The 27,466-nt window shown below is 42.4% G+C and overlaps 2 protein-coding genes across 6 annotated transcripts in view; one reads left to right on the top strand and one right to left on the bottom strand.

Annotated features, from left to right (window-relative positions):
• The window catches only part of TRAK1 (trafficking kinesin protein 1), a 127,730-nt gene extending 115,444 nt beyond the window's left edge, over window positions 1–12,286 (bottom strand). The window contains exon 1 of the mRNA XM_064704832.1: window positions 12,097–12,286. The gene's annotated coding sequence lies outside the window, so the exon portion shown is untranslated. The remainder of the gene's footprint in view (window positions 1–12,096) is intronic.
• A 9,123-nt stretch (window positions 12,287–21,409) lies between these two features.
• ULK4 (unc-51 like kinase 4) overlaps window positions 21,410–27,466 on the top strand; it is a 211,559-nt gene continuing 205,502 nt past the window's right edge. For 4 of the 5 annotated variants that reach the window (XR_010439137.1, XM_064704836.1, XM_064704840.1 and 1 more), the window contains exons 1-3: window positions 21,410–21,537; window positions 23,096–23,296; window positions 25,922–26,021. Coding sequence is in view for 4 of the 5 variants with exons in the window: in XM_064704836.1 (XP_064560906.1) it covers window positions 23,159–23,296; window positions 25,922–26,021 (238 nt within the window). In the remaining variant the exon portion in view is untranslated. The remainder of the gene's footprint in view (window positions 21,538–23,095; window positions 23,297–25,921; window positions 26,022–27,466) is intronic. The other variant, XM_064704838.1, reaches the window with a different exon arrangement.

Raw genomic sequence — 27,466 nt, forward strand, 5'->3', positions numbered from 1 at the left:
ACAAAGACAGTGTTGCCAAGAAATACATTTTCTCCTTTCCTACCTTCTTCTCATTTAAACTGCATGTACTTTACCACAAAGTATTATACCCCAGGGCTCAATAAAAAAGTGGAAGCATCCGTGCTCAAGTATTAGAAAAGCCTTTTGCAAGTGCAAAAGACAGTTATTTCATGCTCTCATTTGCTTTATGGTCATTTGGAAGTATGCAACTACAAAAGCTCCAAATTGAGCAAAACAAACATACACTGGGTGCAGCTCACGTCAGCAGAGATCTCTTAACCTGAAGGTCATATTGTCAACACTACAAATGTGGAAGCAGCTGCTGACATTTTGACATGGTCCCTAAACTGCAGCATGCATGATCTGTAATTCAGAGACACATTGGAGGTGTCAAAGATTCCAGATTCCGTCAAGGATTCCAGACTGTCTGTCAAGGATTCCACTCTTTTACCTCCACAGCTGAGATACTGTATATCCTACCTATTCTCAGCCTGGTTCCCCTCCTGAATCCAGTAAGAGTGATTTGGGCTTCTTTTTGTTTTTAATTAAAAAGCAAGAAGCTCAGAGGTCAACATAGGCTTCCAAGCAAAATATTGGCCAATTTGGACCAAACATCATGTCTTGTACTGTAAATTCTTCAAAATTCTACTCCCCCTCCCTCAAAACACACCCACCTACCCAATCACTGTATTCCTTTTTCCTTGACCATGTTTTTCACTTCAGGCAGCATAAGAGGGATCTTCACACAAAAAGAAGCAAGTAACAATCTGCTTAACCCTTGTGACTCAAGTCTGTGTTTGGCAGTACAGAATGCAAGTGGCAAACTATGCTGAATCTACACTCACTTTGCTGTCTCCTGCAATTATTTCTCAAAGATAACCCTCAAGACATAAAAAGCAAGCAAGGAAGCAAGCAACCCCTTTAAAACCAATAATTCCCATCTTTATGACCTGAACTTTACTCAAGGAATCATTCCTGAATTACAGGGCCATATTCTGTTTCTCATAAATGATAAGCATTTACATCTGTAAATATCCCAGTTTCCAACTTCTATTAAAATTTATTCTCCAAAACATTACTTCATCCACTTCTTCAGAAATGCTTTTGTTTAGGTCAGTTTTAGCAAGCAATAAATGAAGATTTTGCTAGACAGGCAGTACAGGTAGCACAGCTACTTCTGGCTACCACAACAACTTCTTGGTATCTTTTGCAAAAAGGCATTTAGAAAAGACATTCATGAAATAGTTATTTGGGTTTTCTTTTAAGAGCTACATCTTAAATAAGGATTTATATGCATATTATGAGTTCCACTTAACCTTGTTTGCCCATGCTCAAAGTCTGCTACTTCCAAGAGCTTTACAAGCCATTAATAGAATCCTGAAGAAAAAGGAGGAGAAAAAAAAATGGCTTGCCAATTTCTCTGTTGGAGCTCTCTTAAATGAGGAGATATAGAAAACTCTGTAACACTTGACATACAAAACAAAGCCAGAGAAAAAGTATGGGGGGAAAAAAACTGAAGAAACAAAAATAGGGAGAAAAAGTAGATCAACCAAAATGTAAGAATTCATAAAAGATACTTGCAAATGTCTTCAGTGCCCTTAAAGAAAAATCAATGCCTTTACATTCTGAGTTCCAAACTCCTTTCACTTCTCTGGTGGTAATGGACTACAGAATTAAACAACCAAATGTGCAAAGCACTCCCTTACCAAAATCTATTCTTCATTTTCACATATACTCAGTTCCAAGCTGGCACACTGCTGGATTAAAGGTCTGCTACCACAAAGCAAACAACACTTCCCAGTTAGAAATCAGGCAATCAGGAACCACTAGTTCCCATTCAGAAGAGAAATTAATTATCTGTTTTAAGATTTACATCAGAGCAATAATAGCCTGAAGCCCTGTTGCTACTTCCCCAATATCTGAAGTTCAAACTAAGTATTTTAGAGCAGTTCAGTTTAAGAGTTGACTGAATAAAAAAAAAAAAAAAAAAAAGCTTTTATTACCCAGTGTAACAACTGCTTTCTTACCTTTACAGGGAGAGGTCTGAGGAACAAAGAAGAGAAAACAGTATTACATCTGCTGTAACAAGTCATGTTACAAACTGATCATTTTCCTGACTATGCAGCCCCTCCTATTTCCTCTTACTCACTTCTCCTGCTGCAACATTATATCATGTTTTATCTTCAAGTTATTCCTGCTGGTCATAGGATCAAAACAATAGGCCTGCTCCTAGGTGCATTTAGGAATTTCCTCTCAGCCTTCTTGACAAACTAATTAGTGCTAATTTAACAGATAAGAGAGACAGGACTGGGTATTCAATCCTCCCTGTGCAAATCTGCTAACCAAGAGTACTAAAATGAAAGTTGCTGGCTTTCTTTTATTAAAAAAGAAAAGAAACAAACAAAAATCCAAAACAAAAATACCTCACTAAACCACAAAACAAAAGCTCCCACATAACTAACAAATCATTCCATTTTGATGGCATTAACTCACATTCTTAAGGAGACCTACATAATTAATTCTCATTTTTAAAGAGACCTCTATAACTTAATGCCCACAGGTTGAATACAAGCTGTGGTATTATACACCTAAAGCAAACTAAACACTAACTGGCCTTGCCTGCACATTCCTGTGTTGCCTTTCTGCCACCTCCACCATTTATCTAACTCCCTAAGAAAGACAAGCTAGCAATAAAACTAAAACTAAGGAAATCAAACCAAATTTTCAAGCCGTGTTTTTCAATTTGCCTCCTTGGCTTATTTCCCAGGGGTAACAGTCAGTATGAAAGATATGTGGACTAAGGGCTACAACACACAGCTGGTAGGACAGGGCAGGACTATCCTCAGCAGAGCTGGCAAACTGTGAGCCCAGCTAATCTGGTGACAGAGGCACGGCCTTCAGGCACATGCCTTCCCAGGCACCTCTGGCTATTATTAGCGCAGGCTGCCTTTAAAGCACACTGCCACCCTACCAGCAGCACACTTACCCTGGAGCCATATATCCCTCTTGCTCCTTTTTCCTCACAGAGACGTTGGTGCTTCCACCACCCCACATCAATGTGATCAGAAATGCAGCCTGGCTGGAAAGGCTAAGCCAAGGGGATGGGGGAGTGCCACTCACAGGCACTGTGTGGGCTTCAGCTGTGTGGGTTTTCAAATGCTGCTGTTGCAATGCATTCTTCCAAGCTTCACTGCCACAAAAATAGCAATCCCTGGTGGGACTCTAACCATCGGTGCACTAAGTGGTGTGTGTGCTTAACCATGACCCCACAGGGCTGAGGGACACCATTAGGTGAACACCCAGAGCCAGAATTTACAGATCTTACACAAGTATCTGTCAACCCAAGACTTAACAGCAAAGGCCTCCTGTGCAGTTACAGACAAATGAGGTTGGGTTGCCCAGATCAATCCCACAGCCATATGAAACTGATGCTGACAAGCTGACTGGCAATAGAAGAGCCAAGAAACATCTTTGTTCTTTTTGTATTCATACCCATTGGAAGAGCAGCTCTGTTAGATTTACAAATCCAAGAAATAATCCATTATTAGTTGGTAGAAAGGAAGAAAGGTCAGCTTTAATCCCCAGATTTTTTTAAAAGAAAAAATTAACTATGATGAACAATAAAGAATATTTAAAAGTACAGTTTTGTCTACCTGAAGTGAAACCTCTGTCTAAAGACCAGTTGACAAGTCATGTGAAATTTTTTTAAGGGAGCATCAACTTTACTTTAACAAATAAAACACATTTATTTCAGTTCTTACTTCTTACTGTAAATATTCACATAGATCAGATAATGCATTTCACAGTACTTTTTAATAAAAACCCAAAAACATTCAGTTACACTTCACATTCATAGCTGTATTTTGGGTTGGAAGGGATCTTAAAGGTCAACTGGTCCAAACCCCTGCAGTGCATGGGGATATCTTTCACCAGACCAGGTTGCTTCAAGCCCCATCCAACTGGGCCTTGATAACTTACAGGAACAGGGCATCCAGAGCTTATCTGTGCGTATCATTTAAGGTCCTATCATTATGATAAATTTCCTGTCATGATGAGTGGTTCCTGTCTATTCAACAACCACTTGGGAGCCAGAATAAGACACAAAATATTCCTCTAAAAATGAAATAATACCATAATAAAATCATGCACACTGTATTTAAGAAATCCATTCTCATATTCAGGACCTATATCCTGTGACATCTGTCTGCCTTTTCCACCAGGGCTCAGCAGCTCTTCATTAGTTAGGTAACCACTGTGAACTGTTAACTCTATGTTTATTGTCTTCAAATTACACTTTGTTTTGTTCTTCACCTTTACATACCAACATTTCTAGATTTAATACATTACTCATTCCATAAAATTATCTGTATTTATTTTTTAAATACAGTAATAACCCCATGAACAAAACAAAAAAAATATATTATTGTGCTTTTTTCCAAGTCAAAAATCGTACTTCCCTCCTCTCTTTCCTGCTATTCAGTATAATAGTGCAGAGGGACATCAATGAGAAAACTTTCCAATTTTCTTCCTTTATGTCAACATACAGCAGATGTCCTCTGAAAGCTGATAAATAGTACAAAATGGGTGCAGTGTTTACTTTTGGAGGGCGGATGTTAGTAAGTCAGGCTCAAGAAACTGAAACTGCCTTACCTTGAACATTCATCTGTGAGCAAAGTGAGATAACTGTGTGTCTTGGAAGTGCTCTGATCCCAGCCTGTGGAATCCCAGGCTCTCACTCTGAACACTGATATTTTTCATAGCAATGTCCCATTGTCAGCTTAACAGTCCACCTATCTTACTAAAATAACTACTGCAAAAGTAGCACCATCTTATTCTGCACAGCCCATCTGCCAGACACGTTTAACTTCTGCAGAATGCACTCAAATTACTTGAGCAAGTCGTACACTCCTCAAGGAAAGTCTTCTGGGCCACCTGGAATTTTTCTTATTTAAGAGCATTAGTAATGCACCACCAACCTCAGTAATGTAGGGAAAAAAAAGTGCAGGTGCAGCACACATGTCCACTGAGGTTGCTGCCTGTTTCACATACCCTGTCAGGCCCTAAATAGCTACAGAATGTGCCAATCCACTGGTCCCAAGAGACTGATAGCCTTTAAACAGAGATTCACAAGAACTGGATTTAATTCTAGTACTGGCATGAACTCCTGAATTACCTCAAATATTTTGATCTTGCTGCCCCCCTTCATCCATTGCACAGTAAGAGAAAATTGGTTTTCGTGATTCATGAAACAAACTCGGTTCATTAGAAGTTCACATTGAATATTTTGCAGCTTTTGCAAAGGGCAAAGTATTTAGGAAAGTTGCATTTGCCTGAGTTCCTAAATGAAACTTCATTTAATAGATAAAAGCAGTACAAGTGAATGTCATGGAGAAATCAATGATCTCCACAGAAAAAAAAATTATAGAAAAACATACATCCAGTAATTTGACAGTACATACATCTCTGGCCTTTGGGACAAAGGACTCAGCCAGATAAATGCAATATTTAACTTTTCTCAGCCTCTTCATTCTAATGTCTTTGGATGTCTTGCAAAATCACAGTTTTTGAGAAAGCCACTAGAAGCTAAAATTCTCGTGAGCTAATACAAGAGTAATTAAGGGTTACAAACATTTCAGACAATCAGAAAAAGCATTTTCAGTTGAGATTGCCTTATACAGGAAACATGTGGCTCTCAGGTCAGTCACAACTCACTAGGTCAAGCTATAACATCTATCACCTGATAACATTACATGTCCCTCAGGAAATGCAGGCATAAAGGACTGATCTTAATATGGCTTTTACATGTGCAGGTTTGTAGAATTCATTACAAGACCAAAAGCTCTAAGAAGGTAATATTTTTGGTTAATCCTGGTCTCCACCCCCTCCATAAATACCTGGATGTGATTATTACTGCCGTATTACCTGAGCACAACAGAAGCCCACAATTCCTTTCTGACATCATTGCCATTTGGGACTACAGCAGAAGATCTACCACAAAAGCACATGTTAAAAGAAAGATTGATTCCCACCTCATCAATTTACATCAACAGTGCTTAATACCTCCTCAGAAATAGCTATTATGATCAGATGGCTGCAAAGAAAGAAATTCCGCTTAAAACAGGTTTAAAGGACAGTCCAAGGATTTTGACATTGTTCCAATGCCTTCCAATTCTGCTAATTTTACAGGTTTCACTGTGGCAATAGATTTGCATGGATTTGAACTGCAAGGTTTCTGCTTACTGCAGAGGAGTGCCTGCTGCTCCCCTGCAAAGTATGCAACTGTGCAGTATCTGATAGTGAAATTAGGCCTTCTGGGACAGGCAATGTTGCTAGCAACACAAGCTCCACTTACATCAACATTAAAAAGGACAGTCAAAGTCTTCATTTCCCATTGATGAGATTAAAAAAAAAAAATACACCTCTCTTGAAACAAAACTGCACTTCAGCCCCCTAGGATACCAAATTGTGGCTGCTGTCAGACCACAATTCATACAGGGTCCTGATTCGCTTGAAATTAGATTCCAATATGACATTACCAGCAGCTGAATTTAAAAAGATGAAATTTAGAATTTATGTGAACATACAAAGCAAAAATGCACTGATTGATTCCAATTTGCAGTAGTCAACTAAGCTCTTCAAAGAGACACATGTAACTAATTCAATGTATCCATAGTTTTCATTCTTCCTCTCTAGGCTGTAAAAGTTTCCACTGTATGAACATTTTCCTAACCTTTGGTTTCTATTAAAAGATGGAACAAGTCAACTCAGCATTAAACTTCATTGAAAACTAATGATGAGCAGTTTTTCTGTGTTTAGTTTGAAGCATGGAATTATTAAATAGCAGAGCAGGGGGTTCACACATTTTTTCCTTTAACTGGGAAACCAGATGAGACATGATCTCTCCTCTCTGGTGGGCACTGGTGAGGCCACACCTGGGGTACTGTGTCCAGTTCTGGGTTCTCCAGAACAAGAAAAAGATGAATATACTAGAGAGAGGAGAGTGACTGGCCACTAAGAGAAAGAAAGAAGACCAGGGCATTTCTCCTATGAGAAGAGGCTGAAAGAGCTGTGACTGACAGCTGGAGATGAGAAGGTTCAGGGAGAACTCATCAATACCTGCAAGGAGGGAGGACAGGCTCTTTCTTTCAGTGGTTCCTAGACAAGACCAGAGAGATGGACACAGACTGAAACATGAGCAGCTCCCTCTGAACATCCAGGAACATTTTTTCCCTTTGGGACTGACCAGGCACTGACTGAGGTTGCTCAGGGAGGCAATGGATTCTCCAGCCTTGGAGATATTCAGATGCTGTCACGACACAGACCTGTGCCAAGTGCTCAAGGATGACCTTGCTTGAGCAGGCAGGTTGGACCTGATGACTCCAGAAATCCCTTCCAATCTCAACCACGCTGTAATCCACCAAAGAAGCAACCTTTCTGGAGAGCTCAGTATTTCTCTCTTCTATTCCTACAGGTGCTTGGAGCCAAGAACATGACATAAGCACAAAAATATGCAGCAAGTTATTGTCAGCTTCAGCATCTCATCTACCAACACACAACTAGTTTGATTATATCAGAGCTTGGAGTGTGGCAGTTTCAAAATCAGCTCATATACACTAAAGACTACTCTCTCCTGACACCAAAGTCCAATCCACTTACTACTGTTGCTTCCTTTGCTCCCTGCTAACAGCTGCTCACTGCCCAGGATGGACAGGCTGAAAATTACCCTCAAAACCAGCTCTGGCCTGCCTCAAGGACTCGATTCTAAGCACCATAATATGGAAGGAGATAGAGGAGGGAATCCGCAGCCATGGGAAAATTTGCTCTGCTGGGCAGCATCATGGTCTAATGTCAAAATAAGCCAAAATGAAACTTTGCAAGGGCTTTTAGACCAAGCTCTTCCCACATTTCCTTCCTTCTTTCTAATACTCTGTTATAGTGTTCTGAACTTCTGCTATAAACTCAAGCAAAACCAACAGGGCCCTACCATATTAATCTATCAGTATCATCACAAAAAAAACCCCAAATATGCACACAATAACACATGACAGTTATAGAGCATCAGTCTCATTTGGGTTTTCAGCATCTAACTGACAGCACGGTTAGACAATCCTGTCCAGAGAAGCTGCAAGATAAGGCAAAGAATCAGCTTCAGTACAGCCACTCACTGATTTAACTAAAGCAAATCTGCCAACATAATTGAATCTAAGAATTATCTCTCAGCTAATCTGTTTGTACTATCAATAAGCCTCTTAGCTGGTCAACCATAAGCAGGATGACTATATGGCATGACTTTTTGCACCCTAATCAATAGGCTCCAATAAAAACAGGAGTATTGATGATTCAAAGTTCAAATAGAGGACAGTTTTAGACAAAGAACAGTATCAGTGAACTCCTGAAATTAACTTAGGAAATATCATGCTATTCACTACAAAGTAAAATAAAAGTGCTTGTAAACTCACAGCTATCTCGGTCAAACCACAGAGTAAGCAGGAAGACTTTGAATCAGACACCCACTGGTATCTTGGAAAGCCTATGCTAACAGGAAGTTCATTCTCAAGATTTTTATCTCTCCAAGTAGCACTGATCCCACAACTGAATACACAAAATTGAGGCCTCCATACAGGTGCAGCATTCCAAGGTGTCAGTGGCATTGCCTGTGGAGTTTTAATGATCCGTACATGACCAGGGTAACATACCTTCACAGCACAGGCACTGCAGACCACACACCAGTTTTACAATTCCAGCTTCATACAGTAACTCAGCTTTCTACAACTGACATGCTATCGCTGTCATTTAGTGACTAGAAAGTAGTTCTCTTACTTACTAAGTTTTTGTGACAACTCTGAAAGCCACTTGGTGTGCAGTCACTACCAGAGCCTGCCCCTTTTCACAGCCTTTCTGAAGAACACAAGTGACAATCTCACTCTCAGCAGAATCAAAGAACAACATGAGCATCCCAGGGCATGATGCCACTATGCCTTTGGCCATTTTACATGCAATTTAAGCATATTTATTCTTAAATGTTGATCTTGGTGGCATCACTAAACTTCTTACAGAGGCAGAACTGTCAGGTACAGCTGGAGAAAAGGAACAGCTCAAAAAGGAAAACAGAACTAGTTGTAAAAGCCTACCTATCAATAACATTTTTCTGACCAAGAGGAAAAAGCACAGCTACTATGTCCCTACTGTGGTTATCATGACTCCCAATAGTACAGACCAGCTCTACCGGTTTGGTTGTTCTTGCATTAACGTGGAAGTATTGGGAAATAAGTACTGTGTGAAGTCAAATGACAGTTTTGTAAGAGTTAAAACAGGGTTACTCAAAGGCAGACCAATTAAGCACCCAGCCTAATACAGGAGACTTATTAGAGCAGGCACTCATTTTTACTGAGGCAGAGGGAAAGCTATATTGCTCAAAAATTTTAACAAAGGATACACAGTTCTCTGCAAATTAACAAGAAACTACCAATCTTGAGTATTACTTAGAACATACAACACCTAGACAGCCCAAAACAAATGAGGTCCTACAAATGCTATTTCTGGTCTGGGCAGAAGGAGCACTTAAACCAATCCCAACCCCGGAGATCAACAAAATTTAAAGATTTAGGGAAGAAATATATTTCAAACAAATGTAACTCACAGACTGCCTTCCTGCTTATTTATCTCTCCTCTCCCAAGGAAAAATTTAAATAACAAAGGAAAGTGCTTTGAAGAAAAATGTGTACAGCTTTCAGAAAGGGCAACAGGTTTGGTTTTAACCTCTTGCCTTTCAATATTGCAGATGCTGCCTCAACAGCACTGACTCTGAAAATCCTTTCTACAGAACTATTTAAAAAAAAAAAAAGTATCTTGCATTCAGTTTACAGTCTATCACAGCAGACACAGTGACAAGTTTTAGCATTTTTCCTTTTCAGTATAATAGCAACAACAGTAAGAAACAATAATATTGATCAAGTACGCATTTAAAACAAAAATATTTAACCTGCACTAATTTCTGCAATACTAATCTCATTATTCTATCCCAAAGCAGATTGGCCAGAGTATAATTAAAATCCTCAGAGCACACTGAAAGATTAGGATCGAATTACTTCTACAAAAGCAGCTGGTAATCTGTTACAGGACACAGAATGTGTGAAGCAGCAAGGAGCTCAGGCGTGAACAGCAGCAGAGAGGAACAACAGAAGTTCCCAGCAGTTCCAGGCAAATCCTTCCAATCTGATCTTGCTCTCTGGTACGTGCAAGTCCGCTTACTCCCACCAGCTCTCACCTGTGTTCCACAAACTGTCAGAGTGCCAAGTTAACAAACATTAACATCCACTGCAAAACTTGTGTATCACATCCTGGTCTGCCTCATTAGTCAGGACTCTGGATTAAACTAGTCAGAGGCTCAGAGGCTGCAGCAGCAGCTGGATATTTCACTGGGATTTTAAGCACCCACATATCAAACATGGGGCATCACATATAAAAATGCATGGGCCTAATCTCATTAATGCTTCCCGGGCATATTGTTGTGCTGCCCAGTGCTCTAGAACAGCCACCAAGTTGCAGTATGATTTTTTTATTCATAATTGAACAAAAGATGAAGAGATGATTTTTGTCTGGCATTGGATTTTTTTGCACTAGAGCCAGAGATCCTACTTCTTTCCACTACTATCATCCATCATTCAGTTCAACCCGCTGGCAAGTGCGAGTTCATTCATGCAACTGACAGAAACTTTTGTTTTACTTCAACAGAAATTTACATTCTATCCATTCTATCTGTTCATACAGCCGTCTGGTCTTCACTCAGTAGTTCACATTAAAAGCTGGAAACTCTTGCCTTCCACTAGGATTTTTACCATCCTGGTTTCCCTCGCTTGCAATGATGCTCATTGAAAAACAGTGAAGTAAGCTTAATGGCTTAATATAATTTTCTTATTGTCATCACGGGTTGCTCTGACTCAGTCAAAACAGGTTACAGCGCTTCAGAGAGGGCACGGTTTTGTGAATACAGTCCCTGGGCTTGGAGACAACACTCTCTCCTCCAGGCTTCTTCTGGTAACTCCGAAGAGCCCTGCTAGGACAAACATGTTTAAACCCAGAGTAATTCCAGCACAGGTAGAAGGCAGGGCACTACAAACAGTAAATGCAACTGTGTACACACAGCAGTAAAACAGGTACATATGGCAAACTGGTCATCGTAACTGCTGTTTGGTTTTGCTTCAACTTTTTGTTGTTGTTTGCTTTTTTTGGTGTTTTTTTTTTTTCTGCTGCTTTCCTGATTGCAAAAACCATTACACCCACGACTTAATCTCAGCGGACTGAAAGGTTCAAATAAGGTTACAGATTGCAAGGCAGAAAAAAGTGTCTGCACAGAGACTTCTCCTGAAGTCAGAGAGAGGGAGAACATGAACTCTGGTTGCCTCTCTTTAACAGATGTTCCATTTCTTTGGAAATTTCCTAGCTCTTCCCTATTTTTACCTGAAAAAAAACTCCCCTATAGATGAAGTTTCAAAATCGTCAGAGGCAAACCAAAAGAGACGCCAAGATCTCAAACTTGTTAAAAAACCATAATGGAATATTTTAGTCACTTTAAACAGTGGAATGCTGCCAAAAGCTATCCATAATCCCCAACGCTGAAAAAACCCAGTCAGTATTTGCAGGTCCCTCTGCGATGGCTAGAAAGCTACTTCTGCATGCAGGGGCCCCTGTATCTGGGAACAACAGCAGTTTAGCTGTAAGTAATGCAGAGGCACAATTCTGCGAGCGATTCTTGACCTTCGGTACGCAATTCCACTCATGTGCTTCTTTCCTTTCAGGGCGCGGAAGGGACAAAAGAGCGCAGGCAGCAGAGCCAGGCGCAGCGCCCGCCCCCGAGCCAGCGGGCTGTGAAGGTCGAGGGGCCCGAAGAGAAGGAAGAGCGGCTGCACCTTGCTCACCCCCGTTCCGCAGCTCGCCGACCGCTGCAGGCCTCGCCCGCGCACCGCAGCCCCGGCAAGTGCCCCCCGCGCCCGTTCGCTCCTCTGGGGGCGAGCGGGGCCAGAGGCGGCCGCGCCGGTGCCGCCGCGCATCCCCGCCCGCCCCGCGCCGTCCCCCCGCGCCCTCCGCCGCACTCACCCAGCTCCGGGCCCCCCGGGCGGCGGGGCGCGGGCGGCGGCGCCCCCGCGGGCCGGGGGAGCCTCGCTGCCGGCGGCGGCCACCTCCGGGCTGCTTCCCCCCTCACGGCTCGCCCCCGGCCCGCGCCGCTGAGAGGCCGCGGCGTGCGGGGCGGGCAGAGCGCAGGGGCTGCAGTGGCCGGCTGGCTGCTGCTGCTTCTCCCTCCTCCTGCCGGCGCCTCATGTGCCCTCCTCCTCCCGGGTCTCTGCTGCCAGGCCGCCGCCGCTCCAGCTCCCCGCTCCCCAGCGGCGCCCGGGGACCGCTGCGAACCCCTCCGGCCGGGCGGCAGCACACGTGGGGCGGCCGCCGGGCACTCTCCGCCGCCGCTGCCGAGCGCGGGGATCCTCCGGCCGCGCAGCCTCCTCAGGAGGCGGGGCGGCGCGGACACCTCGGGGGCTGCGGCGCCGCCCGCCGCCGGCGGGGCAGCAGGAAGGGGCGGGAGGCAGGGAGCGCCGCCGGCGGCCACCTCGGCGGCCGCTGGCTCGGCAGTCGCAGCGCTCCCTTTCCCGCCCCCCGGAGGCCATTACCTCATGGCCCGGCCCTGCCGCGGAGGAGGGGCCGAGCGTCGCCCGGCAACCGGCCCCCTGCCGCGGGACGGGCTGGGCCAGCGGCGGACCAGGATGCCGCGGAGGGCGGGAGGGGTTGTGGCCGTGCGGAGCAGCCCGAGCGCGGCCGCGGGCAGCGCTGCCCGGCACTGCTCCCACCGCTCCCGGGACGCGCACAACCGACCTGGGCTGCTCTGGGAGGCGGAGAGGGCAAGAATGATTACAGAAATTAAACAGCAGAAAATCCTCAAAGGAAATATTTGCTATGAATGTGCCATATATAGAGAAAAGTCTCAAGTCCAAGTTCTTTTCCACTCTTTTTGGTGGTGCCCCGCGACAGGACAAGGAGCAATGGCCATAAACTAAATCACAGGAAGTTTCAACTGAACATGAGGAGGAACTTCTTTACATTGAGGGTGGCAGAGCACTGAACAGGCTGCCCAGGGAAGTCATGGAATCTCCCTCTCTGGAGACATTCAAAACCCTCCTGGATGAGTTCCTGTATAACCTGCTCTTGCTCACTCTGCCTTGGCAGGGGGGTTGGACAAGATGATCTACAGAGGTCCCTTCCAAACCTATCCTGTGATAAATGCAATATTTATGGGGAGAAAAAAGGTCACAAACCTAGAACAAATCAGGACTGTATATATTTGCAGCTCACAGAACTATTTATTGGAGAAAGGTTTGACTTTTTCTGTCTGCTGGCAAGGGAGGAATAGAACTGTGTTCAAGGTTACAGCTGGTAAGACCAAAAAAAAAAGTTGCAGTCTTGCTGGTGGTGACAGGATTCCAGAAGCATGGAATAACCTCCAGAGAGTGTAAATGAATTCAGGGCTTGACCCCGAATAACCCATAAAAAGAAATTATCCAACCCTTCACAGATGCAAACAAAGAGAATCCCAGATGGGGATGTATGCTTTTGGGTGGCAGAAAAGAGGAGAAATATTGCAAGGGCAACAGGATTCTCAGGCAGCAGGCTTCTGAGCAGGCGTGTCTACAGAGCAAATCCCCTGCTAGTGATTTAAATGGGGCATGTGAGTCAACTTAAAAGCTTGGTGCTGCTGCCAAAAGGAGCAGGCTGCTCTCCCCACTTCTCCTGCGGAGGACACAGGCACTCCTGCTTTTTCCAAGGGCTGGTTCTGCTGCTTAGGATTCCTCAGTGAGTGACTCAGTTTACTAACCTCACACAAAACTGGATTTTTTTCTTGTCGGTTTTCTGCCCCGTTACTGAACTGATTCACCCTAACATCATAGAAATACGGAGTGAGCACAAAAGATGAGTTGAAACCATTAGTCTGGGAGGAAAGGGACCCACCCCTCTGGTAACCTTGCACTCTTAAATCATCTCAGTAGTCTCATCTTAATCCTCCCTAAAACAGAAAGTCCATGTTACTGCTAAGAAGTCTAACAAAAAAGTTGGTGCCTTCACTTCTCACCCTTAGCTGAGTCTTCCCATCGCTCCCTTTGTGTTAAATCTTGAATACATGTGACACTTGCCAGTGAGCACACTAAATCAGGAAGCTTTAAAAAAGGGTTCTTTTCTGATTAATACTGAAACAGCTAACTCTGAACTCAGATGAGTGACAGAGGTTGCACAAGAGAGGAAACAAGACTGAGAGGTTGCAAAAGATGGATGGAGCCCCAAAGCAGCAGCTGGGAACTCGTTATAATGTGTAACATAAGGCCAGTGAGACAGCAGTGAGGACTAATGGTCTGTACAGTGAAGGAGAAGTAATTATGAGGAACAAAAGTTTGCTCTGTGCTTTACATACTACAAATGAGAAGCAGAGGGGTAAAAAAAAAAAACAAGCTTTCAGTTCCAGAAAAACAGAGGAAGACACAGAACAGAAGCACTTTGGAATCCAGCCCAGGAAGAAAATCAAATGCTGAGAAAAAAAAAAAAAAAAAAAAAAAAAGAGAAGGCAGAGGGAAAACCAGGAAGTAGAAAAGTGAATATTCACACCAAACACAGCGAGAAACAAGTGTGCATGCTTGTAGGTTTCTTATTGAGAAGAACCAATTGACCTGTCACGTCTGTAAGGAACAAGGATTTGAGATGTACTGCTGAGACTGAAAAGACTCTTGTTAAAGTGAGCAGAAGTCCTTCACAGTGGGAGAAATGGCAATGACACACACTATTTACACTCAAACACAGTATGTGGAAAAGAGAACTTGGGGCTATGGGATTGCCAGGCCCTTGCCTGCTAGGTGTGCATCTGTACACTGGCAATATGACATGGTAGCAATTGTTTGGCAGTGCTGTGCCAAATCCTCCTGATGATTTTTTGGTCATGTTGTGCTATAGTGCATGTAAGCATACTCCTCTGCATTTCTATCACCAGCTCAATTTCCACCTAATAATTCCAAAGCTGGCAATTGATGCGGTAACCAACTACTTGCAAAAAGTTTCCTAGATTTCACTGCTCTCCTTCTGATTTCATTATCTTTTCCATTTCCTCTCTATTCTTGATTTTATCATATATGATATTATCATCACATGATATTTTCATATTCATTCTCAATTTTGCTTCCTTGATTACATCTCTAGAAGAGACTTTATTTCCACCCTGATAAAATACAGGACCTTTTAAATGTACTTTTCAGCGAGCGAGTGTGCTGATGTTTTTCTTCTAATCCTCACCATTCGCTGTCTGTAGAACCTCTTTTATAGGCCCTGAAGAGTAATCAAAGAATACAATAAAAGCTTTAAAAGCATTTGAAACCAGTTTAAGAAATCTCTGATTAGTTTGCCAGCTGAAGACTCCAATTGCAGCTGCAATTGTGGGGTAAACGATTTTAATCTCAGAGAACAAACTAATTCCAGTGGGCATTAACAAGCGTTTGGAGAGAAAAAAAATCTCTAAAACATACCCTGTGTTTCTGAATAGCTGCCACGGAGTTAAGAAGAAAGGAGTTGCAGTGCTTTCTCTTTTTGGTCTTCCTGCTGGTACCTGGTGTTGCTGGCCCCATTTCTCACACTTTTATAATAGCATGAACTAAGTAATCCTGCAAATTCTTTAAAAATATCTATAAAGTGTCTGCAAAACACTCCCTGTACAACATCATTTCTTGTTTAAATGGTGCTTTTTGTAAAGCTGTCATTGCTTTTACCTGAATCTGTATCAAAACACACAGATTCTTGCAAGTTGTCTCACAGAGCACGTGAAAATTAACAATGTAAGTACTTTTGACTGATTTTTCTTGTTTGATGTTTGGGGGTTTTGTTTGTTTTGAAGGAGTTTTTTTGTTTATTTATTTATTTCGTTTTACAGGATGTTCTTCAATGCTACCTTTGCTGGAAGAATCAAATCAGCAGAAAAGCTTTTCTTGTTCAGAGCTTTGTGCTTCTTTCAGCTAGCATCAAGCAGCACCAATGCCTTCCCCTTCTTCAACTGCATCTCTGCTGGAAATTTCTTTCCTGTAGAGGGGCTGCATCTTTCAGGAGCAGTACCAAATTATGGAATTGGCCTGAAGTGTCATTCTGACTATGACTTCAAGAGAGCTGATGCTGATTTGAGCAAAAACACATGGAAAATGAGAGGCTAAATAAAAATAAAATACGTAAGTAACTTCATGGACCAGCTAAATCATAAACATAAGCTGAGGAGAGAAATAAAATGAAGATGAAAATATTTTAAGGAGAAAATTCATAAAAAAAGTCTTCATAGTGGATCATAAATAATAATTATGGCAAAAGAAGCATTATTCCAGATCTTACAGCTAGAGAAAAAAAACCCAAAAAAACAAATGGAGGCAAAGAGTGACTCAGAGGATGGGGTTTTGCACATATTTTGCATTAATGAGATGCAAGTTGGAATAAATAGTTTGTAAAGCTCAGATTAGCATTATAAGTGAAGTCAAGTACACAAAGAGGAAATGAAATGCTAGATAGTGGGGTAATGATAAATGTGCCAGGCATGCAGTTTGCAAGAAAAGGAAAAAACCCATGTAATCAAGAAAAGTCAAATGAAAATTATACCATGGAATGATGATAATACTTCTGACATTGGGAATTTTAATCAGAAAGCAAAAGATATTTTGAGTATACAGTCTGAATCTTCAGAATATGCAACATAAAAGCCACTGCTTGCTGCTGGAAAAGTGAATTTGTATATGTGATAAAGAAGCATGACTTGAGTGAGTACAAACTGCTGGATGTAATTGAAGAAAACAGGATGTTCTCCTGCCATGTTATACCTAGAACAGATGAAAATAATACAACCAGCATAGCATGCTTAACACACTATCTATTGCATTAAAACAAGGAATGGTTTGATCATTGAAATACACACAAAAAGAAATAATTTTACATAATCTCAAAATTACATGAATGGAATGGTAGTCACTGAGAAAGCAAAATATTGTCAAGGCCTATTCAGCCTCTCTGTCTCAGCAAGACAGTCATCATCATATTTTGGAAGCCAGCAAGCAGGCTTAGGTGCTGAGGATGCTGTTAGTAGTGAACCTTACAGCAGAAGAGTATCAGCTCTGCCAGCCAGGCTCAGAATGCCAGTAGCAGAGCTGATTATACTCAGGAATGTGATATGAGAAATGCCTGGCAAAAACTGTGCTAATCCATTGCAATTAACCCCATCTCTAAACAAACAAATAAACAAACAAAAAGGAAGTTGGTCCTGACTGCAGTATCATATTCAGAGAAGTTGCTGATTTCCAGGGAAACCCAATTATTTTGGGAAGGTAAAAATACCTTGTAATATGCCCACCTTAAAAGGTATTAACTCAGAGTGTATTAAAATTTTCAGCATATCTCACCACATCTCTTTCCAACTTTAGGCATATGCAAAGCACTGAGACCATAACAGAGGAAGAGGAAACACAAGCCTGGCATACATGTAGTATTGGTGACCTTGCAAGTTGATCCAGTGAGCTGAGATCTGGAGCCTTGCTATCTTACAAGAAACTACTAGTAATTTTTTTGTCTCACCAGTGAGGCAAAACTTTGAACCACCGCCTCACCACTGAGACAAATTTTGAAACATTATTGCAAAACACAAACTGTTTACAATACTCAAAAGTGTAGAGGATAACTCTTTGATTGGGAAAAAAATTTTCACACAAGAACCCCAGAAAGCACCTAAGAATTTGAAAAGTCATTGCTATTTTCAAATGTTAGAAATATATGATACTAAAACAGTAAAATTTGAATTTATTTCATGAATGTGAGATGGACCAGTAAGTACAAGAGAGTTGTACCAGAAAACCAAGATAACAAAATCATAATATCATATCAAAATGATAATATCATAATCACATATTAATGTTACCACAGAAATACAAAAATAAGTAACAATTTTTCACTCAAACAATGAAAATATGTGCCAATTTCAACAGGACATTGGAAAATAATCTGAAAATAAAAAACATGAGATAAAGATGTGCCCATGTCCACCAATCTGCCAAAAGTGTCAAACAACAAAAAAGTGGCTTTATGCACTTCTCAGGAATAACAGTACTGTCAAGGCAAATGGAACATAGGAGTATTTTATTTGAGCAACTGAATCATCATACCCTAGATGCCGAGAATAGAAATTCTCTTGAGAATGGGGTCAGTCTGGAATAGAAATAAACACCATGTACTAACAAGATGGGATAGAGCATGAGTAATCATGATATCTGGGGGGGGGGGGGGAAGAAAAGCTAGTACATATGGCAAAATAAAACAATTGTATAGCATTTTCAACAGGCATTAGAGCACACTGAAGAACACATCTTACAAAACATGGAAATACACCTCAAAATTAAAGGCTACTGCTCAGACTTTTGAGAACCAGGCAAAATGTCAGAGACTTGTGCAGTACCCATTGAGGGAAGAGCAGTGAAGTGTTTAAGCATGCCTGAACTATGTGCTTGCAATCACGAGATCTCAGTTTGCCTTAAATTAGATCATATATTTATTTGAGAACAAGAATTTGATTACATCTGACTGTCCCGTCTAAATAGCCAGGCAAATAGCAAGGCTGAGTTTGCTGCACAGATTGCTAGGAGTATTGAAATGGTGCAAACAAGACAAGAGAATATTTTGCATTCCGTTCTTGAATGCTGAAAATATTCCCATAGAAAAGTTCACTGCAGTTGAGTACAATGCTTGAAGTCATGTTAAGTAACAGGATAAACTCAGGAGTGACAAACTGAAAGAGTAACTAAAAGGCCAAAGATAAGAGTCTTTTAATTACAACCCTGATCTGTACTTGTAATACTTTATTTCTGCAAGATTACTCTCATACCTGAAGCAACATGTTTGAAGAGCGACTCCTCCATTTTTACACGAAATCAAAGAGAAAATTCTCCATCTGGAGTATATTGAAACTGAGCACCCAGATTGTAAAAACATATGGACATGTAATGAAATGTGTATCAACAATAAAAAAGTGCTCCTAGTTCCTAATAAGGAGGGGTTGGAAAAAAAGGTGGAATAAGTCAACGTATCTCCCTATGTCTGCCTTTAACTGTACTGGAATTTTTTATCATAGAGACATTTAATTTCAAAAGCTATAAATCTATGGTTCAAGTGTTACTAAACTTTTTTAAATGTTTATTTTAGTGTATTTCTCTCGCTCTATTTTGTAGTGCTATTGCCAGTATTATATGAAGATTTCAGCAGACTTCATTCATGTTAAAGTTCATACAATCTCACTCCCCCAAAATGGAGTATTTAACTCCTTTGCATAAAACCAATCCCTAACCAGGACTAATTTAACAGAAAGTGTACATAGGACAAAAAATGAGAAATCTGGAAGAAAATACAGTAACTTGATAGTTATTGTGGCTTAGTTTTATCTTCTTGGACAGGGACAATGAAATTGACTTATTCTAAGATGTGCTATTGAACTGCTGCCAGGACTTGTGTGCAAATGAGCTAATACTCCATTCCTTCTTTATATTAGTCATTCTTATCACAACCACAGATAAAATACACATTTTTCTGACATCTAAATAAATTCCTCTTCAAAGCATACTTTTCTTGTGCTTATTAATAGAAAGTGATGTCTACTTACGCATTTGGTTTATTTATATCTAGTCAACCACTCATTTACATTAAAAACAGAATGGAAAAATTATCTCACTTGTGCAGTTTCAAAGCTGTATACCTTCATTGATAATTACAAGTCACCTCTGCAATTACTGAAAACTTGCAGTGTAAAATGGGACAGAGCACCAATTTTCTCAGCCTGTCTTCATAGAAGAGGTGTTCCAGTCCCCTTATCCCTTCATGACCTTCCCTGGACTTGCTCCAACACTTCCATGTCTTTCTTATTTTGAAGGCACCAGAGCTGGATGCAGCACTCAAGGTAGAGTCTCACCAGAACAGAGAGTACAGGGACAGAATGAATCACCTCCCTCGCCCTGCTGGCCATGCTCCTCTTGATGCAATCCAGGCTACCTCTGGATTTGTGGGCTGCCAGCCCACAATGCTGGCTCATGTTGACCTTTTTGTCAACAATAAAGAGGGATTTCATGTTTGTTTTGTTTTGTTTTGTTTTTTCCCTTTTCCATATTACAGGGGTTTAAAATCATGCTGAAGTCTTCTCGAGAGTGGGAGTAAAAAAACTGATCATCTGTTATGATGCTGCCTAGAAGAAACATTGAATCCTTCCTGTAAGTGTACTTTTCTTTTATCAATATTGGTTGAAATGCATCAATGGGTTCAAACCTGTTAGGAGGTCAAAATAAAGGTGAGACAATGAGAAAAAAGTTTAATTATTTACCGCTTGCTCTAGAGTAAAGGCTTTTAAATGTTTTGTTAGAATCAGAGAATGGTTTGAGTTGAAAGGGACCTCAAAGACCATCTAGTTCCAACTCCCTGCTGTGCCCAACCTTTCACCATACTAGGTTGCTCAAAGCCCCATCCAACCTTGAACAATTCCAGGGATGGGACATCCACAGCTTCTTTGGGCGAGCTGTGACAGCACCTCACCACTCTCACAGCAAAGAATTTTTGGCCTAATATCTAACCCAAATCTACTTCCTTTCACTTTGTCCTGTGACCACAGTTCCAGATGATGCCCAGAAGAAAAGGGATTTTTCAAGGGCCTTACAAAAACAAAATCGAACAAGAAAAAAAATTTCTCCAGATCCCCGTGAAAAAAGAAGTGAAAACTCCACGCTGTTGTTAAACATAGAAAAAGCTTGTTTCAAAGGCTGAATTTGGTCACAAGAAAAATGTCCCTCACTTAGGCGCCTGCAGAAGGCCGCGGCAGGGCTGAGGACGCTATCTGCCGCTGTGCCTGCGGAGGTTGCACAGAGCAGCCCCCCACCACGGGCTGCCAGCGGCACCCGGCCTTTCCCGACGGACGCTCCAGCCCCCGGTGCTCCCCACACCAACATCCGGGACCTTCCTGCCCCCTCCCCGCTCGCCGCCCGGTGGTCCCGCCCTCACGTAGGCGCCCCTGAGCCCAATGGGGCTCCACTCTGCTTCCGGCGTCCGGCGCCGTCTCCTGGAAACGGGGCTGCGGTGGCGACCATCCGAGCAGCGTGCGGGGGGTGCGGGGGCGCAGCCCGGTGGGATCTGGCGGTGCGTTCCAGCTGGAATAAAGGACAGCAAAACGCTCCGGTTCCCGGAGTCACTCTGCCTGCTGAGCCGGTGCCTTTCCCGCTTGTCAGTATTTTGTGGCGCGCAGGGACCAGTGTCCCGTCCGGACACTGGCACCGGGGCATGGGAGACTCCGTCCCGGGGGCGGGGCTCCGCTGTTTCGGTTGATGGCGGCGGCGTGGCCGTGATCCATCTCGCGCCGCACTACGGCTGTCATTCCTCTCCTGCTTTCCCGCCGGGTCTATCCCCCGCACAGGTGCGGCTGTCGTTCCCACCCTTTCCCACCCGTTCTATCCCCGCACACAGGTACGGCTGTCGTTCCCCCTCTTTCCCGCCGGGTCCATCCCCGGCACCAGTGCGGCTCTCGTACCTTTCCACCTTTCCCTCCGGCTCCAACCCGCACACAAGTACGGCTGTCGTTCCCATCCTTTCCCGCCGGGTCCATCCCCGGCACAGGTGCGGCTCTCGCACCTTTCCCCCTTTCCCTATGGGTCCATCCCCGCACACAGGTACGGCTCTCGCACCTTTCCCTATGGGTCCATCCCCGGCACAGGTGCGGCTCTCGCACCTTTCCCCCTTTCCCTCCGGCTCCATCTCCACACACAGGTACGGATCTCGCACCTTTCCCCTTTCCCTCCGGCTCCATTCCGCACCCAGGTACGGCTCTCGCACCTTTCCCTTTTCCCGCCGGTTCCATCCCCGCACCCAGGTACGGCTCTCGCACCTTTCCCCCCTTTCCCGCGCACGTTCGCGGCCGTTACGCGGCGGAGCGCGCGCGCCCAGCGGCCCCTCACGCATCCCTGACCCCATCCCCTCACCGCCCCCCTCACCGCCTCCCTCACCGCCTCCCCCATCCCTCACCGCCCTCTCGTTCCCTCCGCCGCCGTCCCTCTGTCCAAGGTGCGGGAGCGGACCCGGGGCGGGGCTGGAACCCCCGGCTGGAGCGCTCCCGAGACCCCACGGCCCGCTCCCCTGTGCTGCAAGTGGGTCGGGAGGCGGCTGCGTCTGCGGTGCCGCCGTGCAGCGCCTCAGGCCTGACCGCCCCCAACGGAGCTGGGAGCGCAGGAGATCGCGGGTCGTGCTCGGAGCGGTTTGGCCATTCTCCCGTAAAGAGAGGGAACCGCGTGTCCTTGCTGTGCTGGTCCTGTATGCAGCCCAGAGCAAATCAATTCCCTCGGTGCCTGGAGGCTGCTGGTTTGGATGCTTCTGTGGGGGTTCACTCCTGCTTCGTTACAGGTGGTGGCTTGGGAGGCTTCCATGACGGCCTTCTTACTTCATCTTTCACCTTTTGTATCAGTTTAACTGATCTCTATTTTATCTCAAAATCCATCTGTTGAAAGTCTGTTTTGTGTGTCAGAGAAGCTGTGGGTGTCCCATCCCTGGCAGGGTGCAAGGCCTGCTTGAACAGGACATTGAGTACAGTGTTCTGGTGGCATGTGTTCCTGCACGCAGCAGGGGCGTTGGAACAAGATGATCTTTAAGGTCCCTTCCAACCCAAGCCATTCTATGATTTTATGATTCTATGCTCCATTGGTTTGTGTGCTGGAATAAAGGCATAGCCATTACTCTTGAGAATCAGAGACTATTCTCTTTTCCCTGTACCCTCTTGCATTTTTACAGATAATACCATTTAGAATTTGTATCTACTAGCCAGTCTATTACTTTTTGAATATGATCTTTGGAAGTGTAAAATTCACCTTTTCAAAATTTTGATCACATTTCCTGAGAGGAGGTCATCTGCAAAGCAATTGTATCCAATCTTTCCGGAAGTATGGAATCCCTATTCATGGTAATGAGGGGGGTGACTACTATACGTGAATGGTCATTAAATTTGAAGGCTTCCCCTTTCTCCTCCTTTCTTTAGGTTTATTTGTTTATGAGATTAGTGCCATGTTTCCAGTCTGTTGCCTGTGAAGTGTCCTAAAGCATGGAGAACTTTGTTTTGTATGAGGAGATTGGAAGAGGAAATACGACAGTTGTTTATAAAGGTAGAAGAAAAGGGACAATTAATTTTGTTGCCATTATTTGCACTGATAAATGCAAGAGAGTTGGAGTAGCAAACTGGGTAAGTAATGGGGTTTCTTTTCCTGCTAAATCTGGGAAAAAAATACAGCCTAAAAATTCTGGTTGCACAAGTTATAGAAAAGTGTAATGTTTTTCTTTAAGATGGAGTTTGTCACATTTAGACCAGCTTCTCAAGATTTCAAGTTCTTATTCTTTAAATACAGTCTTTTTAAAATGTATATATTTCTTCATATGATTTTATTGGTTTTTAGATTGCATGCATGAACACATGTTTTCAGTCTTTCTGTTTCTGTGATGTGTTAGTGAACTTGTAAAAATAGTTACACGTGGTGGTTTGCTTTATTTTGTTATTAGTTGTGCAAATCCAATGGTAGCAATAACTTCTAGTAAACAATCTATTTTTTGCTTAGCAAGAAGAATTTTTTTTGGATGAAAGAATATAATTTAAGCTGAATCAATTTTGGTTTGTAAAACCTTGGCAAAGCTTTAAATATGATACTGTCTGGAAAGGAAACTGATACAGTTGTACAGTTCAAATATTTTATTTTTCCAGTAGGTACATTTTGTTTCTGTAGTGGGTTAACCTTGGCTGGATGCCAGGTTCCCGCCAAATCCGCTCTATCACTCCCTTCTTCAACTGGACAGGAGTCAGAAAATACAATGAATGGGTCAAGATAAGAGTAGGGAGAGATCACTCTCCACTTGCCTTCACAGGCAAAACAGACTCGATTTAGGGAAAGTAATTGAATTTATTGCCAGAGTAGGATAATGGTAAACAAAACGAATCTTAAAACACCTTTCTTCCACCCCTCCTTCTTCCTGGGCTCAGCTTTACTCCCAATTTTCTCTCTCTCCTCCCTTGCCAGAGATGCAGGGAGATGGGGAGTGGGGTCAGTTCAGCAGATGCCATCTCTGTTGCTCCTTTCTTCTCATGCTCTTCCCCTGCTCCAGCAAGGGGTCCCTCCCATGGGAGACAGTCTTCCACAACCTTCTTCAGTGTTGGTCCTTCCCACAGCCTGCAGTTCTTCATGCACTGCTCCAATGTATGTTCTTTCCATGGGTGCAGTCCCTCAGGAACCTGCTGTTCCAGTGTGAGTTCCCAGGTTACACATCCTGTCAGCAGCCTGCATGGGCTCCTCTCTCCATGGGTCTGCAGCTCCTGCCAGGAGCCTGCTCCAGCACAGACATCTGAGAGAGAGTCACAGCCTCCCTCAGGTTTCCACCTGCTCTAGAGTGGGGTTCACCACAGGCTGCAGGTGGGTCTGTGCTCTGCCAGGCACCTCCCTGGGCTGCAGAGGGAGGCTTTGCCTCACTGGCTTTCACCAAGGACTGCAGGGGAATCTCTGCTCAGCTCCTGGAGCGCCTTCTGCCCCTAGTTCTGCACTGACCTTGGTGTCTGCAGGGTTGTTTCTATCACACATTCTCACTCCTCTCCCCTGCTGCTGTTATACATGAGTGTTTTTCCCCCTTTTTAAATGTTATTCTGGAAGTGCTGCCACCATCACAGGTGGGTTGGCGTTGGCCAGCAGTGGGTCTGTCTTGGAGCTGGCTGAGATTGGCTCTGCCAGACACAGGAGGCTTCCAGCAGCTTCTCACAGCAGCCAGTCCTGCAGACCTCCCCACCTGCATACTGAAACCTCTCCATGCAAAATGGATACAGTTTTGTCACAGACATATTTTATGAAAAATCCTTTAATTAGGAGCTTTTCTCCTGAGAAGCTGAGAGGCTCAGAAACTAAATGTAAATAATAATTATCTGCTGCTGTGGAATGCACCAGGTGCATCTTTGATTGGTCTCATGTGGTTGTTCTAAATTAATGGCCAATCACAGTCCAGCTGTCTTGGACTCTCTGGTCAGTCACAAGATTTTATTATCATTCCATTCCTTTCTCCTATTCTTTTAGTATAGTTTTAATATATAAATTTCTTTTAATATAATATATATCATAAAATAATAAATCAGCCTTCTGAAACATGGAGTCAAGATTGTCGTCTCTTCCCTTGTCCTGGAACCCCTGCAAACACCATTACACCGTTTCATATTCCCTCTCATTGTTTCAAAGATCATTTCTTGGGACCTTTTTTGTTCTTAGGACTGTATTGACCTTACAAATCTCTTGGGGATACCTTACATACCACTCCAGCAAGAAAAAGGCTTCTGTTAGAAGCCAGAGATTAGGCCATGTAGCTGTTATAGAAATACAGATTTTGGGGTCTTTTGAGTGGTTTTCTTTGACAAGATTAAGAATGATGGTAAAGCTTCTTTTCACTTCTTCTTGCTGTATTATCTCTCATTTGTATTATTATTGAAAAAAAATGTAGGAGTGCAAGTTTGACTCCAAATTCTAATTTCCAGTTTATTATTTAGTGGTGCAGGAAAGTTCAATAATATTTATAATTTTGAGTTGGGAACATACTAGTTTTTTTTCTGTATTTTAAAAACAGGTGAGTTGGGCAGGGTCTGTGAGGAAAGTTATCTTTTCTCAACATACATGTAACATAAAATATTTGAAGAATAATGTTAGTGCACTAGAAAAGGCAAGAGAACAAATAATCTAGAGCTAATTTAGAGTAGATTGTATTGTTTCTTGTTTCCATGCCTCAAGTGCATATGTATACATTTATGTCTTTCCCCCACTTAAATATGTTAAAAATGTCGCTCTAGATTCGTCTGACTCAGGGACTCACACATAAGAATATCGTGACATTTTATGAATGGTATGAAACAAGCAACCATCTCTGGCTTGTAGTGGAATTATGCACAGGTAAGATGAGCTCAAAGGTAAACATTTATAGAATGAGTATTTATAAGAGATTTCTTGCAGCTTCTCCACAACAAATGCTTAGATCTTTGAAAAAAGTGTACTTCTCTGATTATTAACTTGAGAATTCTGTTTATATATAAAAGTGGTTTTGCTCTTGGAAACATTGTTAGAAATCAATTGAAATCATGCTTCTCCTCTGCTTCACTGTATGCCTCTTTGAAAAGTTAGTTGAGTTACATAATGCTGGTTTTTAAGAGCTGAAGAGAGAAGGCCAATCAGGGAACATAAAGGCAAATTATACATCTGTGAATAGTCAGAAGGTAGGTCAGTAAAAATTACTTGGGAAATTTTCCAAGGACTGGCTGCTTTGGCATTCTCCTTTAAAAGACATCAAGGAGCAAATCAGTTCTAATGACTTAATATTTTTAAAATTAATTTTTATTCAAAGGGCAATTCAGCAGCTAAAGAGAATGATTTAAATTGTTTTCCTATTCAGTATAAGTATTTTGATTTCTATGTTAAAATTATAATTTGGAAACTCTGAGAACCCAAACTGCATTAAGTGTTCGCTTAGTTTTGATAAGTTCTTGTCAATCTATTAAAGGAATCTTGTAAAGCTTTCTTTAATTGTGATGGCTGCATGTTTTAAACTTCTGACAGCATGCTTTCCTCCATATGGAAAGGAAAGAAAAGAGAGCCAATATACATGTGATGCATGTTAGGATTTTGGAGTTTGTTTAATAGTAAAAGTCGATGTTACACTCAGCCTTTTTATTTATCCAGAATTCTGTTTGAAAAATTACTGAAGAAGAGAACTTACGAGTTCTGACAAAAAAAATCAGGTCATTCTTTCAGTGATTAAAAGTGATTTTAATGGCTCATATGGAGGCTTTGGTCTATTTCCTTAGTCTAACTTTGGGGTACATATTTCAATTATTAGACAGGCAGCCTTTTATTGTTGAAAAATTATCAGGTGTTTTACCTTGCAGTTTTATGGCTTGCTGTAAGGTGAGTGTCTTGGAGCTAACTTACTTAGAATAAGATGTGGATTTATTCTTAATTTTGTTGAGACTTGAAAAATACTTTTGAAGTATGGAAGATTTCTCTTACTTGTCTCAAAGATAGTTTCTGTTATCAGATGCAAAATATTTCTGTGTTGGTGTTTTCAGTGCTTTTGTTCTTTGTGAGTTTGGCCATATTATGGAAACAGTTTAACTGGAAAATGGCTTGCCCTTAGTTTTAGCAATTGTTCTTATAAGTTGATAGCCTGCTGTTGGTATTATGTATTCTTTTAACTTCTGCATCAGGAATCTGGTTAAGGAATTTTAATAAAAGCATGGAGTACTATTACACTGTGAAGTTTCTGGATTTCTTTTTTCCCTTCTGTTTCCTTTGTAAAATAATATTGAAGTAGTTTTGAAGTCATGTAGTCAGTTTTATTCTGA

Source organism: Zonotrichia leucophrys, chromosome 2, assembly GCF_028769735.1.
Source record: "Zonotrichia leucophrys gambelii isolate GWCS_2022_RI chromosome 2, RI_Zleu_2.0, whole genome shotgun sequence".
In the NCBI taxonomy this organism is placed as follows: domain Eukaryota; kingdom Metazoa; phylum Chordata; class Aves; order Passeriformes; family Passerellidae; genus Zonotrichia; species Zonotrichia leucophrys.